Below are 21,694 nucleotides of genomic sequence, written 5' to 3' on the forward strand. Positions count from 1 at the left end.
AAATTCTGAAAGCTGTAAGCCATGAGAGCTGCCTGGGCATCCAAAGGATGAAGAGATAATGGAGGATGGAGTGAAACTCTTGAGAAGCAGCTGCTGGTGGTATCTTTGTGTTCCACTAATAGATAGTTTTGTTCCAATGCAAGTGAAAAATGGAAACTACCAAATAAACTCTCCTAAGATCAAGTAGACAGTTAAGATTGTTCCTTAAACATGTGTGTATGTGTTTGAGTGTGAAACTTTATCACTTGTTCCCAAGTAGACAAGCCTTGTCCTGTTGTGAAGAATCATAAACATTTCTATCCATAGATCTGTTTTAAATTTTAAAATTATTTCAACTGTTATACAAAAAATGTAATAAGTTGTACATATTTAGGAGTTTTTCTGTCCTGAGCCTGAGATCAGATCTCTGAGAGGTTAGTTGAAACTTAAAAAATAAGAAGTCAGAATATTTTAATCGAACCAAAAAAATAAAATAGAAGGAAATGTTGAAAGTATTAAAATGTAGGTTACTGCCCGGTACCTGTAATCCTAGCTACTCAGAAGGCTGAGATCAGAGGATTGGGATTCAGAGACAGATTAAGGCAGAAAAGTCTACAAGATTCCATCTTCAAGTAAATAGCCACACTGAAGATGTGTGGCTTGAGCAAGCAAGCCCAATAAAATGTAGGAGTTCAATTTCTTGAACCAGAAAAAAAAATAGAAAAGAAAAGAAAGAAAAATGGCATTTCTGTTACTGATGTTACTTAGGTTGTAACATACTATGTTCTTATCTTCCAACTCAGTAGTGTTAACACAAGAAAGAATAAAGCTAAATATTTTATTAGCTCCAAACACAATTAAAGGAGTCATGGATGCCATGGTAGATTATCTTCTGCTTCAGATAACTTCAATTAACATGCCACTTAATGAGCTGATTTAAAGGATTCTACTACATCTAAGAAAACACATTAGTATTAGCTACTTCCTCATAAAAAAGTTTGGACTCTAGAAAAGTTGTTACTGCTTCCACTTTGTCTAGCAGTCCTTGCTAATTTCCACTGGTATAAATCAATTTAGACTTATTAGCTTGGTACAAAGGAACTCCAGTAAGTTTTTAATAATAATTATCATTATCACTGATTAAAGTTATATTGTTCAGGCCAGATGGAGTACTTTTCCTGTCAGCTAGAATGAGCTTGCATTATGCAGTTATAATGTGCTTAGATCTAAATAAACAGATGGCAGAGTGACAGGATATTATACACTGTGACGTCAGCATTAGGGCCTCACAAACAGACTGCTTGAAATAAACTTCTGTGATGAAAGTCCTCCTACTTCTGGAACGATAAGTATGGTAGTGCCTGAGTACGCTTCACTTCCAGGGGTCAACCATCAAGATGGCATGTGTGCCTCAGAGAAAGTGTCTGCTGTCACCCTGAAAACACTACAGAAGGGAATAGGAGAAACTCTAGGGCTCCTTGGTACAGCCCGAAATTTTCTTTATAAAGATCCAGAAACACAAAGTTGACAAATGGGATTGCATGAAGTTGCAGAGTTTCTGCATGGCAAAGGACATAGCTAGCAAGATCAATAGAAAGCCCATGGATTGGGAGAAGAGCTCTACTAGCCATACAGTGGACAAGGGTCTCATATCTAAAATATACTTAGAACTCAAAAAATTAAATCCCCCAATAACAAATCCTCAAAGAAACACCTCCCCAATAAATAACTGGGCTAAAGACTTAAAGAGAAACTTCTCTGAAGAGGAAATAAGAATGGCCAATAGACACATGAAGAAATGCTCAACCTCTCTAGCCATGAAAGAAATGCAAATCAAAACAACATTGAGATACCACCTCACTCCAGTTAGAATGGCTATAATTAAGAACTCTAATAACAACAGAGGCTGGAGGGGATGTGGCCAAAAGGGAACCCTACTACATTGTTGGTAGGAATGTAAACTTGTTCAACTACTTTGGAAAGCAGTATGGAGATTCCTCAAAAGACTCTACATAGAGCTTCCATATGACCCAGCAATCCCACATATGGGCATTGACACAAATGATCACAAACAAAGCTCTAACAAAGCTACCAACACAAGTATGTTTATGGCAGCATTATTTACCATAGTTAAGATATGGAACCAACCCAGATGACCCTCAGTAGATGAATGGATCAAGAAATGTGGTATATATATATATATATATATATATATATATATATATATATATATATATATATACACAATGGAATTCTATGCCTCCATCAGAAAGAATGACATTGCCCCATTTGTTAGGAAATGGAAAGACTTAGAAAAAATTATATGAAGTAAAGTAAGCGAAATCCAAAGAAACATAGGTCCCATGGTTTCCCTTATTTGCAATAAATAGTATAAGTCCAGGACAAGAAGAGAAGGTCAAAAGCTGTATACATAGGACCATATAAGATGATGTTAAGTGAAATGAACCCCAAGATAGGAACACAATTTTTTTCTTACTTGATGTTGTTTTTTAACATATTTAAAATGTACTCTGTGATTTTTTTTGTTTCTCTTATATGTTCTTCCCCCATGGTATAAACCCTGTTTTCACTGTATTTGATGTCGGTGCCCTGCATCTTGTACATACATTTTTTTCTTATTTGGGGAGGGGAAGGAAAATAACGAAATGCTGAAATAAGGATACAGGTTGACCCATTGTAACAATGAGATGTACAAGACACTATGTTGAAAACAAACTTTACAACTTGGGGAAGGGGGAGGGAGGAGTTGAGGAGGTGGGGAGGGAAGGGATGGTAGGGGAAAAACAGAGGGGGTAACAATGCTCAATAGGAAATGTACTCATTACCTTACTCATGTAACTGCAACCCCTCTGTACAGTATTTTTACAATTAAAAAACATATAAGAAAGATTTAAAAAATAGAAAGTGTCTGCTGAGTCTACATTTTAATCCTCAAAGCCTGTGTCCTGCTAGCTTCTCTCAAATGATTTCACAGGAAGAGGAACAATATTTCTAAGTAAGAAGAACTTCTAAACTGAGGAATTAATAACTGTAAGTCAAGGAATGATGGAAACTTTTGATATAACTCGACTTGATAATCTTTATAAGATGACTAAGTTTGTTAAACATTTTGAATTAATAATTGAAGCTGGGCACTAATGGCTCAGGCCTATAATCCTGGTTACTCAGGTGGCCAAGATCTGAGGATCATGATTCGAAGCCAGACCAGGCAGAAAAGTTCATGGGTGTCTTACATCCACATAATCATCAGGAAACCAGAAGTAGAGGAATGACTCAAGAGATAGAGTGCTAGTCTTGACTGAAATAGCCAAGGTAAAAAGTGAGGCCTTGAGTTAAAGTCCCAGAACTGGCACACACATGCATAACACACACACACACACACACACACACACACACACACACACACACACACACACACACACACACACACACACACACACACACACACACACACACACACACACCACAACATATTTTTTTTTATTGTGAAAATACTGTACAGAGGGGTTACAATTACATGGGCAAGATAATGAGTACATTTCTTATCAAGCATTGTAACCTCCTCCTTTGTTTCCCCTTCCCATCCCATCCCATCCTCCCCCCACCCCTCCACCCAATCCCCCTGCCCCCCCAATCCTCCCCGTTCCCCCTCCCCCCCACCAAAGTTATAAAGTTTGTTTTCGACATAACAAATTGTACATCTCATTGTTGCAATGGGTCTACCTGTATCCCTATTTAAACGATTTGTTTTTCCCCTTCCCCTCCACAAATTATACCGACATCAAATACAGTGAAAGCAGGGGTTATACTGCGGGGGAGGGACATACAAAGCAATAAAGAAATAATCTTATAAATGTGATAGAAACAATCTTGTGAAAGAAAAAAAAACATTTGAATACATATCTTAAGGTTCATTTTCCTAACATCACCTTATCTGACCTTTTCTGCTTGACTCAGACATATACTAATTATTGCAAATAAGGGAAACCATGGGACCTATGTTTTTTTGGGCCTGGCTTACTTCACTTAATATATTTTTTTCCAAGTCTTTCCATTTCCTAACAAATGGGGCAATGTCATTCTTTCTGATGGAGGCATAGAATTCCATTGTGTATATATACCACATTTTCTTGATCCATTCATCTACTGAGGGGCATTTGGGTTGGTTCCATATCTTAGCTATAGTAAATAATGCTGAAATAAACATAGTCGTGCTGGTAGCTTTAGTGTGGTCTTGTTTGTAAACATTTGGGTAAATGCCCAGAAGTGGGATTACTGAGTTATACAAAGGGGAGCTCTATGTGGAGTCTTTTGAAGAACCTCCATACTGCTTTCCAAAGTGGTTGAACAAGTTTACATTCCCACCAACAATGCAGTAAGGTTCCCTTCTGTCCACATCCCCTCCAGCATCTGTTGTTATTAGAGTTCTTGATTATAGCCATTCTAACTGGGGGGAGGTGGTATCTCAATGTTGTTTTGATTTGCATTTCTTTTATGGCTAGAGAGGTTGAGCATTTCTTCATGTGTCTATTGGCCATCCTTCTTTCCTCTTCAGAGAAGTTTCTCTTTAAGTCTTTAGCCCACTTATTTATTGGGCAGGTGTTTCTTTGAGGATTTGTTGTTGGGGGATTTAATTTTTTGAGTTCCAAGTATATTGTAGATATGAGACCCTTGTCCGTTCTTTGGCTAGTGAAGATCTTCTCCCAATCTGTGTGCTTTCTGTTGATCTTGCTAGCTATGTCCTTTGCCATGCAGAAGCTCTGCAACTTCATGCAATCCCACTTGTCCAAACTTTCTTTGATTTGTTTTGTTTCCAGGTCTCTATTAAGAAAATTTCGGCCTGAGCCAAGGAGACCTAGGGTTTCTCCTATTCCATCCTGTAATGTTTTCAGAGTGTCTGCTTTGAGTTCAAGGTCTTTGATCCATTTGGAGTTGATTCTGGTGCAGGGTGATATATAAGGATCTAGCTTTAGTTTTCTACAAGTAGTTAACCAATTTTGCCAGCACCATTTACTGAAGAGGCTGTCTTTCTTCCATTCTCTTGTTTTAGCTCCCTTATCAAAAATTATATGGCTATAGGTCTGTAGGTTCATTTCTGGGTTTTCAATTCTATTCCACTGGTCCTGAGGTCTGTTCTTGTGCCAGTACCAAGCTGTTTTGATTACCATGGCTTTGTAGTAGAGTTTGAAATTTGGTATTGATATTCCTCCAGCAGTGTTCTTTTCTGTTGAGGATCATTTTTGCTATTCGGGGTCTTTTATTGTTCCATATGAATTTTTTGATTGCCTCTTCTATTTCCTTGAAGAAGGAGTTTGGAATTTTGATGGGTATTGCATTGAATTTGTAGATAGCCTTGGGAAGTATTGCCATTTCAAGATGTTGATCTTTCCAATCCAGGAGCATGGGAGTTTTTGCCACTTTCTACATTTTGTTTTGATTTCCTTTTTCAAGTTTTTAAAGTTTTCATCATAGAGATCCTTCACTTCTTTGATTAAGTTAATTCCTAGGTATTTTATTTTTTGCACCACAACATATTATGTACTAGAAAATTAACAGAGGTTTAAATAAGAAGTTTGTTATAAAGAGTATTTGGCCTTTATTACTGTTCAAATATATTTTGTTCTAAAAATAAACCATGTGCATATAATGTTTTGGGGAAAAATTAGAAACAAGTTTCCAAAGGGTGATTTGACATGATTTATCCTGTTTGATATTTTTATTGTTGAGTCATTCTACCAATCTCTCTTTGGGACAACTATGTTTTTGAAGCCAATATTTCTAGTATATAATACCAGTATTGAAGGAGCTAAAGGCTGATATCTGAAAATTCAGATGATGTCAATAAAATCTTACATGTGTGTTTTTCAGTACTTAAATTAAGCTTGAAAAATTACATTTTAAATGTTTGATTTTGCTGCTTATTTTACTGTGGTAGGATGGCATGTGCTTGAAAGAATATGTCCTTGTTCTCATAGACTTCATCATCTTTTAAACTCTTAAAGTTTTGGTGTCAGTTAGCTATGGACTTTGAAAATTACAAGTAAAGCAGATCAATAAACCAGCAATCAATATTGAAGAGTGAAAGTGGAATTTCTGAAATTGTGAATTTCTGAGAGAATTTACAAATTCATCTATTCCCTTTTCGTAGTCATTGCTGGGAGGATTTCACATAAGAGCACCATATTTCAGTTGCACATGTTTTGCCACTTCTATTTTATAGGCTATGCCTTAGCACTAGAATGACATAAAAACCTCATAAAGAAGCATGTGTTGTTTTCTCGTTTTAAGAAGTTACACCCCTCCATGAATAAAAAATGTAACATGTGTGACTTTTCTCTTTTCTCTTTCCTCTTCTACAGGTGGACGTTGTCATAAGTCCTGCACTGGCCGGTGCTGGGGGCCCACTGAGAATCATTGCCAGTCATGTAAGTATTCTAGTGAAAAAGCATTGACTTGAAATGCTCAAGGGATTTCAATAACGGATTCTTCTCACAACTCTCATAACTGCAATATGAAAATGAGCTTTTACCTCTTGGTGATGAATTTGTTTCTTCCAAGAAACTACCTAATTCCATTGCTGTTGAATGAAACATAATATAATTGCCTCTTATATTTCTTTGTGGTTTCTAGAGTAATGATCCTTGCAGCCCAGCTACAGTGAAATCTATAGCTTCAGTGTCTGTATATTAGCAGGAGTAGGAAATCCAATTTTTTTTACAAATTAATGATAATTCAATTTGAGGTAATTTGTATATCTCAGTACCTTCCTTAATATTTATAGTTAATAATTTAGACAGCAGAAATTTAAGAAAGAAAAATACTGTGGACACATTCTATTCCAGGCACTGTTCTAGGTTTACATATAAATGATGAAAAAGATGGGTAAATATTCAGTATCAATAAAATTAAATCTGTCCTTAGCGAACACTTCTTACATTACATATTACTAAATCTAAACATGTAGCTAATATCATTGGAAAGAAAATGACAAGGCATAATAATTATAAAGATAAATATCTAATAATTTTAGTACTCTTAAAGCCATACTTTAGCCAGGGCTAACTTTCATTTTTTTTGTTTTTGTTTTTATTAATAAGTATTTTATTGTGAAAATACCATATAGAGGGGTTACAATTACATGAGCAAGGTAATAAGTACATTTCTTATCAGCATTGTTGCCTCCTCCTTTGTTTTTCCCCACTCATTCCTGCCCTCCCATCTCTACAACTACATTCCTCCCCCCACAAAAATAAAGTTGTAAACTTTGTTTTTCAACATACACCTCATTATAGCAATGGGTCCACCTTTATCCCTATTTAAACAATTTGTTTTTCTCTTCCCCTCACCAAATTATACCAACATCAAATACAATTAAAACAGGGGTTATACAGTGAGGGAGGGACATACAAAGCAAGAAAACAATCACCTTATAAATATGTTAGAAACAATAGCAAGAAAAAAAAAAAGCCGGGCGCCGGTGACTCACGCCTGTAATCCTAGCTACTCAGGAGGCTAAGATCTCAGGATCACAGTTCAAAGCCAGCCCGGGCAGGAAAGTCTGTGAGACTCTTATCTCCAATAAAAACCACCAGAAAACTAGAAGTGGCATTGTAGCTGAAGTGGTAGAGTGCTAGCCTTGAGCTGAAGAGCTGAGGGACACCACCCAGGCCCAGAGTTCAAGCCCCATGACTGACAAAAAAAAAAAGAAAAAAGAAAAAAGAAAAAAAAAATTGTGTTCTTGTCTTGGGGTTCATTTCACCTAACATCAACTTATATGATTTTTTTCTGCTTGTCTCAGACATATACTAGTTATTGCAAATAAGGGAAAGCATGGGACCTATGTTTCTTTGGGCCTGGCTTACTTCACTTAATATGATTTTTTCCAAGTCGTTCCATTTCTTAACAATGTCATTCTTTTTGATGGAGGCATAGAATTCCATTGTGTATATATATCACATTTTCTTGATCCATTCATCTACTGAGAGGCATCTGGGTTGGTTCTATATCTTAGTTATGGTAAATAATGCTCCAATAAACATAGTTTCTTTTGAAATGGAAAGCAAGCTGGATATCTTTGTAAATGCCCATAATCTCAGCATTAGGGAAGGTGAAGCAAGAAGACTGAAAATGTGAGGCCACCCTTGGCTGTATAGCAAGTCCCTTACTCAAAACCAGCAAACCAACAAATGAACAGATAGAAAAAATTTCCATAAAACAAGAAAAGGAAATGCCTTGTACAAATGTAAATATTTCTTCTCTATCCTGAAATAAATATATGAAAATATGTACAGTGACAATTTTATAAACATAGAAGACAGATTAATTGTTAAAGATTTTAACATGCTAAATTAGCATGGTGAATATTTGTGGAAAGTTATTAGAATGCTAGATAAAGTTTAAAAGAATTTATTTTGCCTCAGTTCATAACATTTTATAGATTCTGTGTATGAATTATCAGTGCTATTAGATCTTAAAGAGACATTTGTAAGGTTAAGGGCATTTATACTTGCACTTCATAATTATACCAACTTGAAGTTTGTCCCCTCTGTAGATGCTTTAATAATTACGAGGAACGATATGTGTACATGTCTGTCTTCCTTCCAAGGACAAAATAATGTCTGATCAAGTCTTTTAGGTCTTTGTCAAAGGATTAGATAAAAGATAATATCTCATTGTAGATTTAAAAAAACTTATTTAATAGAAGCAATGTTTTATGGCAGGTATGTTTTGACAAGAGTTTTAAACACAATTCTAAAGTAAGATTAGATTACTGTGTGAAATCTATTCACTAAAAGATTTGGAACAACATGATTGTATGAAAGAAGTTTAAATTAAGAGGCACACGGTACAGGGGTTGATATTGTAGCCATGCAAAATAAACTGATCTCTAAAATCCTGAACTATTCAACACACTGTGATGAAGGGACAACTAGACTTGGCAGTGTTAAAGCATGGAGAGTCAGTCACTTCTTAGAAACTTAAAAATGAGCTGTTACCCAGTGACTTGATTACTGACTTCATTTCTTTCCTTATTCACTATCAATTGAATCAAAAAGGCTTGTCTGTAAGCTAGTTATTGTAGCTTGGCTGCTCTGGCAGGATTACCCAGATTTTGTCTCCTGTCCAGGGACTCTGATAGATCTATGGGAATGAATGTGGCTTAGATGTAACAAATGAGAATATTGGAAGTGATGGCTCTCTTCTTCAATTGTAGGAGGACTTTAAAATGTCTGATCAATATTCCTCTAGCACTGGATCTAAAATTTGGATTTCCTTATGCCTCCCAACTTTCAGAATCTCCTTTGGTTTTGGCTGCCTTTGAATTATTTTCAGGGTTTCCCGGGTAGGGGTGGGGGGTGGCAGGGAAGGAACATTCTAAGGAAGGGCAAAGAAGCTCATGCCATTTTTTCTAGACCAGAGTATTTTTAATAATACTCTACATAGGCAAAAATCAAATAATATTATTTTTAATTGTTCATTGTACTTTGTCTCGTTTTATACAGTTTTGTAGCAGTATACTTAGAATATGAATGCGTATGTCATCTATTTAAATATGGATATTGAATGTCTCTAATTGGGATGTGTGAGTGAAAAGTTTGGAAATTACTCTGTTAAAGCAGCATGAATGGATGAAGAATATATATGGGTGTTAACCATACTTGATTGAAAATTAAATTTTCCTTCCATTTTTATATTTTAAAAAACAGAAACTTTTAATAACTTTTAGCTTATATCAAAACATCTGGTCATGGTGTCAAAAACTTAGACAAGTCATCATTTCTATGCACATATTATTAAATAGTAGACAACTTTCAGGATAATTAATTGCCAGACTGAAAAAAATGGTTTTCTTAGAACGTCCCATGTCTAGATGATCTGTCTCCATGGCTCTTTGTTGTATGGGACACTATGCTTGGTCACAAATCAGAGTTTTTCAAGCAGAGATTTTGTCCCTCTATACCAGTTGATATTGTCTACATGTTTTTGTCTGTTATAGCAAAGAGGGGTGGGAAAATACCCCCTAGTGCTCCAATCATAAAGACCCAGGCTGCTACTTAATACCCTATAAATAATCCACAGGAAAGATCATCCTACTTACAGCCAAAGAAGAATTTACTCAGCAGAAAATACTGGTAGTTTTAAGGGTTGGTAAATCTTATCATAGAAGTAAAGACTTGATCCAGCCAATAGGAATCTTACTCCCAGACAGTTTAGATTAGGGACCTAGAAATGCTGGTTATGCTACAGAGATGTTAGACCTAATATGTGGATCCATTTCTGGCCACTGTATGTTAATGAGAAGCAGAGATAACCTGTCTCCAGAGACACTTTGAGAGTGAAGCAGTCATGTAGAGATTTGAGGAGAGAAGGTAATATTCTTTGATAGTTTTTAATCTCCTAATTCTCTGGCCTTCCTGGTGTCCAGCTATACTCCTGTCTTTAGGTTCCTGAAGAAAATAAGGTATATATTTCTAGAGCATTTTAAATATCATGTTTTGGACTCAGGGTGAGGCTTAAATGGTAGAATTTTTGACTAACAAATGGGAAGTCCTGAGTTTAAGCCCCAGTACCAAGAAAATAAATAAATGGAATTTTACTCCATTGGCCTGTAATCCTAGCTACTCAACAGGCTGAGATCTTAGGAAACTGGTTTGAATCCAATCTGTTATAATATACACAGAATCAAAATAATTATATTTTCTCTCAGAAGTTTTTATTTATTTTTTCAATACTGCAGTTTACATTCAGGGCCTTGTGCTTCTTCAACTTTACTAGGTCAGTTTGCTTGCTCAGCTGGTGCTCTACCTCCCAGTTTATACCTGCAGCCCACTTTTTGTCCGTTACATTGGAGAAAAAGTCTTGTGATTTTTCTGCCTGGGCTGAGATTGGCTTCCAACCACCATGCTCCAGATCTGTTTCTTGAGTAACTAGATTTATAGGAGTGAGACACTGGGACTCAGGTGTTTCAGCTGCTGTTCCTTCTTCTCTTCCTCATCCTCCTCCATCCACTTCATTTTCCCCCTTCTCCCCTCTTCCTTTTCCTTCTTTTCTACCTCTTCTTTCCTTCCTTCTCTTCCTCTTCCTTCTCTTCCTCTTTCTGTCTCATAAATGAATAAACAAGTGCACTACAATAATGCAGTTACAATACTTAACTATTTTTGGTACATATTAACATCTTAATAAATACTAGCTGATGCTCAAGTGAATAAAAGTATATTAGAAAATTTAATCCATTTTAAATCTGAATGTAGGAGAAAACTCCCATGGGGCATTTTTCCATGAAGTCTACTGACACCCTGTGTCTAGGGAAGGAACAAGCAAAAGTCCCAGAGCAAAGAGCAGACTGTTTGCCTTTGATATTTGTCTTGTCTTTCCTTTTCTCCTTTCTTGAGTTACTTGAAAGACATTACTACATATTTTAAAAGCACAACTTCTCAGAGAAATACTGTAAAACTTAAAGTTTAGAATTCTGGCTACATTTGTGTCAGAATAATTTGTTATTGTGAGTGATAGTATAAGAATCTGAAATCTCTAGAGATTTCATAGAGGTTTAACATACATAATCAAAATATTCCTAATGTTTTCTTTAATTTTCCAATGGCTCTCTGTTGAGTTATATTTGTACATGGGAAGTCCACTTGAGATGAATTTATATATGAACCATGACTTATTATAACATGTAAAAAACATGCTGTGAAAGTTTTCAATGATATTCTGTTTTATTGCTTGATTATATTAATGTATGTTTTGGGCATCTCACATTATTTACAAATGATTTCTTTCCCCATGACTGAAATATGTTCCCTTCACTGAATATTTTTTGAGAAGTATGCAATTTCATGTTTTCCTTATTTATTGGGAATAATTTTTTAAAGATTTTCTCCAATACATTAAAGTCAGTCACCGAGCTAAGGAAATTGTATTGGGAAAAAATTCATTCACTTACTTTCCCACTGCAATGACAATGGGCTGGGTTTTTCCTGTGCTAATGATAGGTAAGAAGTCAATTGGTTGAAAATGTTTCTGATTGGATTCATGGGGGAAACACAGATACCGGTCACAAAAATGGTGATCTTTGGGAATGCTCGGCAAGAGGCAGAAGCTTTTAGAGTCAGGAGTAAGAAAAAAGCTTAGGTTGTTCTTTGTAATAGCATGCTACGAGGGACAGAGAGACGGTGGGAGGTATGGAGCACTGGCATCAGCAGTTCACTATAGACAGCTGCTCACATGCAAACTTTCAGTCAGAAATTTTATTAAAATTTTGAACACTTGCAGTATAGTTTAGTAATATTTTACAACTTATTTCACCCACTGCTTTGGGTGTTTGTGTGAATGTATCCTAAATTATTTCGGTGTGTCATTTTGTTTCAATAGTATTTAATATCATTCAGATTCTACATTATGACCAGCAACCAATTTCAAAATATATTTTTTTCTCAAGTAGTAGATATGCTTTTTTTCTAAACAGATTATTAAAAGAAATCTCAGCCCAAAGAACTCCCTAAATGTGAATGCACTTACATGATTCTGATGGAACCTAGATGTTTACTTGGTGTTTTGCTCTCCTGATTTTCTAAGCAATTTGAATTTATTCCCCTTAAATCCTTCTTGATGCTTGAACATCTTGACCCTATAAGCCTAACATGACTGTTTCTTGCTTAACCACAAAGGGTCAAAGCACAACTTAGGCTGGTATTACAGAGAGCTGTATTACATGGGGACGAGCGATTCTGACTTGAAAGTTCTTTTAAGCTCAGTTAAATCGTGGCTGCCTTGCTCCACGGCACAGCTTAAGTAAATTGATTCAGTGGATTAATGTAGTCATGTCAGGGGAGACAAACTTATCTTCTATGTGAAGTCTGAAGCTTAGAGGAGTATTATTTAGCAGGCTCACTGGTAAGAATGACAATGCCCTCCTATTCATAAGAACTGAGTTTTGAGGTCTGGGCTGTATAGGTGTAAGTGTGAGAGAGACTAAACTTGAAATAAGTAATAATGATTAAAGGAACAAAGTTATCTCAGTTCCTACAAGATATAAGAAGCATGCTTATCGCATTTAAAATAGAAACTGCTGTCCTTTTTTTAAATCTTGAGAACAATATTGAGCTAGCTTGCTGTACTGTATTATCAGAATCCTGTGGTTTCATTTTAAATATTCCTTTGTCCTGCTGGTCCCAAAGTCAACTCATTTACTCACTGTATTTTGAATGAGAAGGGAGAAAAGAAGTTTACGTGAGATTATTACAGTTTAATTTTTTTCCTAACTCTGACATACATTTTGCATTAAAGTAGCCATCACTGTCTTCAGGTACAGGTTTTATAACTAGAATATTCTGGGCTGATAAAAAAAATACACTTCTATATCTTCTAAGTTGTACAAATGACATTTCTTGCCTAGAAATAAACTGAGAAGTAGAAGTGTCCCTGATAGCAGGTTGAAAGATATTTGTCCCCTAAGCTGAAATATTATAGCATAAAAAATAATGAGGAAAAGCACATTTCAGATACTAGGATGAACACAGATTTTTCTTTTGCCCATTTAATTCTCCTGAAATTGATCAAGTTGAAGCATTATTGTAACCAAAGGAAAATTGGTGGGTGAATTTGCTAGTCTATATGTACTTACTTACTTACTTACAATAATCTTTATGGATATAGAGTAACAACAAAATTAACACAAGTAGCATATTTGTTCTGTTGTTAATAATTGTGAATATAGTATTGGTACATTGATAAAACAAAACCTTGTAAACAATCCTTTCTATTATTTCTTATTTCTCTAAAGAGACCATAGAATATGGTAGGAAATTTTAGAACTTATTTATCAGTCTCTTCTTTATGCACTGATACGAGCTTATTTAATGATCTCAGGACAAACATTTAACTTCAGGCACTTTAATTTTGCCAACAAATAATAAGTATTCAGAGAATAATGGTTCATGGTAAAACAGTAAAGAGCTAATGCAATTCAACGTTTGGTAAAAAGGAGACATTTTTCTTTTACTTCCAGTTGCCTAGTATCTATCTTCTATCAATATTATAAGCATGGGAAAGATTAATTTTGCAGTCTCTTTGTAAATTTACCAGTTGATATACATTTTGCTAAAACCTACAGAAAACAAGCAATCAGTTTCTTACTAATTTATTTTGAGCATGGAGAAAACTATTTAACAATGGTAATATATGAAAAGTTTTGGTTTAATAACAAGGGAATGAAAAGAAACACAATTGTAGAAGGAGAGCTGTATGCATCTATTCAATTTTAGGAAAGTTTTAAACTATAAGCACATCTTCCAACATTTGTTTAAAATATATCTGGAACTCAGCTGAACTAGAAAATTAAAATATGAGAAATAATTATTTTTGCTCCTAAGAATTTTATCAGGAAAAAGTAGCAGTTCAAAATTAAGTTTTATATGTCTCCATGAAATTCTAAAAGTTTCCTGCAGATTGTAAAATCACAGTGACAAATGACAGCGATAATGAACTAATTATGCCTCATATATGCATACACATAGTTTGTATAAAGCATAATTGTGTTTACAGTCTTTGAGCAACAAAAAGAAGGTGTCAATGTGGTAAACATCCAATTAGAGCATAGAAAAGCAAGTAGGAAAAAGAGCTGAACCAGCTTTCCTGATCAATCAAGGAAGCAGAGAGCCTTTGTTAAAGCCAACATTTTTAATTAAAACTCGTGTATTTTGCTAATAACTTTGCATGTCTGTAAGGCCTTCTTATTGATTTCAATTATTTTCTATGTTCCCTTTTTTGAGATTTATAGTTTTGGGAGATATTGTAAAATTAAGAGAAACATTATATTGGACTAATTACTTGAATGCATTTAACATTCTGGTGACCCAAACATTGACTTGCAGAAAATGAAAAAGAAAAGTCTCTCCTGATAGGCTGTTCATTCTGATACTACATTGATAATATTTGTTGTACTTGATGACTTTCCCCAAAGACTTAAAACCAGATAGGATAGTTTTTATATTAACTATGGGAGATACTGTTTTCTGAAACACTTTCTAGTTTACAATTTAATGTCATTCAGGAGTTATTGCTAATGCCACACTAAAGACTCGTGGGCCATACAAGAAATAATATACAAAATTGTGTCTGCTTACTAGACAATCTGTGTAGGCCACAAAGCAAAGATAAAGAATGTTTGTAAAGGTCAAAAAGGAATATTGAACTGGTGACATCAGGAAACTGTAGATGAAATCCATTCTCTGAACAGGATTGATTTCTAAAACCTCAGTTTCCTACAATTCTTAGTTTCCCAATAGGAGGATTTAAAAATTAATGATTTCCTTGCCTGCTTCCTTAAATGATTATAGTATTTGTGTATGTGTCTGTGAACATTGACTCATTGTACATGTGCTTAGCATATACACATATATCATTGGTTATGTAGACATTGATGACACCGATACAGATAGTTTGGGGGAGAATGTTAGCTATTGTCTGTGGTAAGAAAGGTCATTTAAGCATGGAGACCAGACTGATCACCTTTGAAAGATTTTCTAAGAGGACATGGAGAAGAACCTTTGGAAATATCTATCCATGTAACTATTAAACTTATTTTTATGTTATATATAATTTTATTTTATTGTAAAGATGCCGTACAGAGAGGTTACAGTTACATGAATAAGGCAATGAGCACATTACTTGTCGATCATTGTTACCCCTTTCCTTGTTGTTGGCCCACTATCCCTTCCCTCCCCTCTCAATATCCTTCCCCACACCCCTACCCCAAAGTTGTAAAGTTTGTTTCCAATATACTGTCCTGTGGGTATCGTTGTTGCAATGAGTCATTCTGACTCCTTGTTTCAGTGTTTTGATATTCCCCAACTCCTCCCAGAATAGACAAATGTATATACAGGATATAGAGTACCAAAATTGAGTACAGTGACAACAGGGGATATACCAGAGGGGGAAGAACATACAAAGGAAACAAAAAAATCACATAGTACATTTACAACATTAACAACGAAGACAAACCTCTGTGTCCATATCTTGGGGCTCATTTTACTTAGCCACATTTTGTGGTCATAGGTACATAGCTTTTGAGCTTTTCAGCTCATCTGATAAGATTATCCCATATGTATACTAATTATTACAAATAAGGGAAACCATTCGACCTAAATTTCTTTGGGCCTGGCTTACTTCACTTAATATGATTTTTTCCCCAAGTATTTCCATTTCCCAACAAATGAGATGGTGTCTTTCTTTCTGATGGAAGCATAGAATTCCATTGTATATATCTACAGAGGGGCATCTGGATTGGTCGCATATCTTAGCTATGGTGAATAATCCTGTGATAAACATAGATGGGCTGATAGCTTTAGTGTGACCTTGTTTGTTTTCATTTGGGTAAATGCCGAAAAGTGGGATTGCTGGGTCATAGGGGAGCTCTATGTGGAGTCTTTTGAGGAACCTCCATACTGCTTTCCAAAGTGGTTGAACAAGTTTACTCTTCCCCCAACAATGCAGTAGGGTTCCCTTTTGGCCACATCCCCTCCAGTGTCAATTATTAGATTTCTTGATTATAGCCATTCTAACTGAGGTGAGGTGGACTCTCAGTGTTATTTTGATTTGTATTTCTTTTATGGCCAGAGAAGTTGAGCATTTCTTCATGCATCTATTGGCCATTTATTAAACTTATTTTGTTTATAGGGTCGACAATTTATTCTAATGATGTCTTTGTACCAAGATTGACAACTATCTTCACAGTAACTACCCTTATCACACAGGAAATTCCAAAATGATCTACATGTGGCAAATAAGATATTCATGTTTTGTTTTTACTACAGGACAGGGAAATAAAACAAAGGACAGCTAAAATAACATAAAGCAGAATAGTTAAAATAAAGCATGTGACTTCATTAAATGTTAACATATCACACTGAAGGCTAGGGAATCTGATTATTTGGTTAAAAGCATCTACTGACATTATTCTGAGATGTACTGTTTTGTATTACAAATTCTTTTGTTAGATTGGAGTATGAGTTCAGTAGTCTGTATAGTGATGACAAAGCATCAGGAATAACTGGATATGGGTGAATTTCCCTGTTGTTAATCCATAGTATTTCACATGACCTATAGTAAATATATTTTTCCTAAGCATCAGGTTTTTTAATATTATATAGTTCAATCCAATATACATTTGTATATAACTTTAAAACTTATGATATTATTATACTGCTCTTCTCTATTACAAGGGATTTTCAGAATAAATGGTTCTTCAATTAATTTATGGTGAGGTTGTAAAATATAGAGCCAATAAATGTTTTTCAAAAGCCATCTTCATTTCTTGGTGCCTCAATGAAGACAAGATTTCAGGTTATCTAAAGTCTTTTGACCCATGAATTTTGTTACAATGAACCTAATAGACAGATGTGACCACAAGAATGCTCTCAGGTTTCATCTGATTTCAGCCTGGCTTTAGATAAAATGTTTGTTAGTCAGGATGATTAAGTTCTTCCAAAATGAGAATATTACACATGACTAATATAAATGTAATTTCTTTGATTAGCATACACTGAGGAGGGAGGGACTGAAAGGCAGAGTGACATTTACAGGTTGTTCCTAATAATTTAAAATAGAAATCACACTAGAATATTTCACCAAGACATAAACATGGGTGATAAGTCACATACTAAAATGTAAAGACTTATATTATGAAAATACCAATTTTTTGAAACTTAAGCTATGCCTAACCATGTTTTTTAAAAGCTAATATATTTGCTTTAACAGAATAAAAATAGTCCAAAGAATCTCTGAAAGTATATTTAATAAAAGAGAGGCAGGGATTTGAAAAAGGCTATGTGGAAAGATTTTCTCTGCCAAATATTAAAATGTTGAAGGTAGTAATTATGAGGACAGGACGAGGTTTTCAGCTTGGAATTGCTTCACTGTATTCAGTATAAATTCTAAACGGAAGCCAAACAAATATAGCCACTTAACTTTTATAAAGTTTATATTTTAAAGACATGAAGAAGCATAGACTCTTCGGTAATTAGTAACAAATGGCTCTGATTTGGAATAAAATCAAATTAGAAATCTACCATAAGACAAAACAGGAGAGAACTTCTACATTAAAATTTCTAAAGGCATGAGGTAGACTATAGATTATAGATTGAATATAGACCTAGAATTTTAAAATGGCAAGTTAAAGGACAACACTGAGAGAACATACTGATGAAAATTACAGTGATGGCCTCTTCACATAAAATTCATAAATTAAAAAGGAAAATATTATTTTACATCATAGCTTCATATTTATTTCAAAAGTTTTATAAAGCTAAAGTACAATTTATACCCAAAATCTTTAAAAACTTTGACTTTACTTATAAAATTATACAACTTACAATATCAAATATGTTCAGTAATTCCTAGTTAGAATTAAAATACAGAGTCAGTAGTAATCTTAATTACCCTTGGTACATTATAAATAAGACAAATGTCTATTTAAATATATTGTAATATAATACAATATAACATGTACACAAATTAGGCATTTGTGACAAATGATTCAAGATAATTCCTGCCAATGGATCAAGGAACTTATTACTTAAATGCACATTAAAATGTATGTTGATTGTTAGACATTTTAACTGTATTAATAACATGAATATGAATTAATAATTTATTATAAGCAATAATAATATGAATATAAAAGTGAATACTTTAGAAGGGGGTAAGTAGGAATGTGTCCATATAATGGTATATTTCAAAGCTCTGAAAAATGAATAGAGCAGAAAAACACTTACAATTCTATAGAAAAATATAATTTCTGAATGTTTTCCAGCAAACTGAGATTTAGGTAAAAAATAAACTACTGTTTAGCAATGCTAGCAGCAAATATTTATTCAGTGTTCACTATCGGACATGATTGCACTACTTCAATCTTATACATTTCCTGCAATATATATAATCTTCACAACAGATCCTTAGAATAAGTACAGTTGTTTCATTTTATGAGTGAAGGAACTGAAGCCCAAACAGGTTAGATAATTTAATCTAACACAGATATTACATAAAGTCAAAACCGGAGCCTTGTAGTCCTCTCCAGAAAAACCTCATGTGTTGCCCACCATTTTCTAACCTCTCACTTGTTAAATTGTTTTGGCTTTATGCCACTGCTACACATACATTATCTTCTGTAGAGTTTCCTAGGAACAAGGTAGGAGGGACAGGATGCATTGGGTGAACAGAATTCTGAAGAAGTAGAGAGGGAAGACTCCAGCATATAGGATACTCAAGAATGATCAGATTATTTTTCCAGAAACATGAAAGGGAAATACGTCTTTTGAGAATTTGGAAATCATTCACTTAAAGACGAAATACCTTGAGTTTCTTTTGTTTGTGTTCCGTGTACTTTCTTCATTGTTATACCACTATGGAAAAATGATAAGATCAAAGATATATAGTCAACTGAAGTCATTTCTTCAGTAAGAGAGCTAAAGCTTTGGTTTGAGTTTTACACACACACACATACACACACACAATGTATTTTACATCTACTATTAATACATTTCCCAAAAATTATGTGCCATTTCAGAACTTTGAGAGAGTAAACTCTTCAATGACTTCCAAACTCTTTCCAGCACAGAGATGATCATTTCTTTTATCAATACCTCAATAGTACATCAAGTAATTCATATGTATAGAAACATTATATTCTATAAAGATTTTGCTTGTGAAGAATCATATTGTTTTGCATTTGACCTCTATATAATGTACTTCTTTGTATGAGATATGCAGACTTAACTATCAGAAACATCCAGGAATGATCGCATTGCAGACCTAGCTGTTGTGAGTGGCACAATCCTGGAGTAAAGGCTCTGTGGTCCATCTTTCTATGCAATGGCTTTCTGTGGTCTCCGGAGTTCAACAGCTTTCACAAATGGACACTTAGCTCTACTGGCTTTAAGTTCTTTAATCCACTGGAAGGTCAATATGCTGAATATTTATAAAAGGAACAATTGGATTGCTTTCCTTTATTTCCTTATTTTAAGTTTTATCTGCGCATTGAGCAGTACATTCAAAGTGCTCTGCAACTGCTGTGCACTTCAGTAGTGGGTTGTGAAATCACATCAATGTACATTGATCAACAGTAAACTTTTATTGAAATAGGATAGATTGATATTGATATCCAGAGTCTATTCTGATCTAATTAGTTCTAATATTTTTATATTTTTAATTTAAATTTTTGATAATTCTGTCCTCTTTTCTTTATATATGGTATATGCATGTCCGTCTCTTTGGTAGGTAAGGGGAGGGTACAGAACTCGATGGCAAAATGGTGAAAAGTATAGTAATGGAACTCCTTGGACATTGATGAATGTGAAATATACATCTCCTTGGTGGAGACAGGAGAGGGGATCTGTGAGTGAAGGAACAGAAGGCGTTGTAAGAAATGTACTTATTACCTGGCTCATGTAATTGTAATCCTTGTCTACATCACCTCTATAATAACAATAAAGTAAATTAATAATAATAAATAAAAATAAAAAACATGGTCAAAAGTAGGAAAATATCAGATCTGATTAGATCAGGATAGAAAAGACAATATCAAATTATTTTGCCTGTCATTTGGGACAGGTTTACTCCTCTGAACTTTACATCATATACAATATACTGAGCAATATGGTATTATTATTTGCATTATAAATGGTGATTTAAAAAGCTTGAAAAACACATTAAAAGAGGATTGCTTGGGGCTGGGAAGGTGGCTCAGTGGTAGAACGCTTGCCTTGCATGCCTGAGGCCCTGGGTTCGATTCCTCAGCACCACATAAGCAAAAAGAAAAAATCCAGAAGTGGCGCTGTGGCTCAACTGGTAGGGCTCTAGCCTTGAGCTGAAGAGCTGAGGGACAGCGCCCAGGCCCAGAGTTCAGGCCCCACGACTGGACCCCCCCCCCAAAAAAAAAGAGGATTGCTTCATTTGTAGGCAAACATGATTATCTTTATTCACATATATTTTATAATGTATATGTTCTTGTTAAGTAGTTGTACTTATTTTATATATTTTTAAATGTATATATTCTTATTAAGTGGTTGTACAAATGTTTGTTCAAGTCAACCTATCAGTTTATCAGTTCGTGAGTTTATGAGTACAGTGCTTCTTGATCAGTGTCACTCCTTTCAATCCTTCTTCCTCATCTATCCCAATCCTACTTATCCCTTCAAGTAACGAGGTGACGTTTTCACATATGTACATTGAGTGTTATGACTGTATTTACCCACTCTTCCTCTCTCCATTCATCTGTAGCCCCTCCCCTAAATCCTACTCTCTCTCAGATAAAACATATTATAACTGCCTAGCATTCATATGTTAGTTAATTTTTCAAGGGACTTTTGCCATTGAAATGCAATCCTGAGTATGCCATACTTTGGTTTGATTGTGTAAATATGCATATGGCTCTGGGTGTGTTTTCATATATGTTTATATTTTAGACCAATCTTCCATATGTGAGAGAAAATATAAAATCTATTTTTTCCTGAATCAATAAGGAAAAAATATATATATATATATATTATTATACCATCAGGAAAAATAATATTATGTTTCTCTGTGGGGGAAGATAACACCAAATATGTTCTACAAGGACAAAAGTAGTACTTTGTAAACATCCTTCCTTGTATGTATCTCAAGCTTCATTCCTCTTTGTTTTTCAGTGGCACTG

The 21,694-nt window shown here is 34.7% G+C and overlaps 1 protein-coding gene across 4 annotated transcripts in view; it reads left to right on the forward strand.

Moving 5' to 3' along the window:
- Positions 1-21,694, forward strand: part of Erbb4 (erb-b2 receptor tyrosine kinase 4) — a 1,023,136-nt gene that overhangs the window by 701,972 nt on the left and 299,470 nt on the right. For all 4 annotated transcript variants that reach the window (XM_070017823.1, XM_070017826.1, XM_070017822.1 and 1 more), the window contains exon 5: positions 6,360-6,425. In XM_070017823.1, the coding sequence (XP_069873924.1) occupies positions 6,360-6,425 (66 nt within the window). The remainder of the gene's footprint in view (positions 1-6,359; positions 6,426-21,694) is intronic.

Source organism: Dipodomys merriami, unplaced genomic scaffold (assembly GCF_024711535.1).
Source record: "Dipodomys merriami isolate MVZ:Mamm:240054 unplaced genomic scaffold, mDipMer1.0.p SCAF_1, whole genome shotgun sequence".
Taxonomy (NCBI): Eukaryota; Metazoa; Chordata; class Mammalia; order Rodentia; family Heteromyidae; genus Dipodomys; species Dipodomys merriami.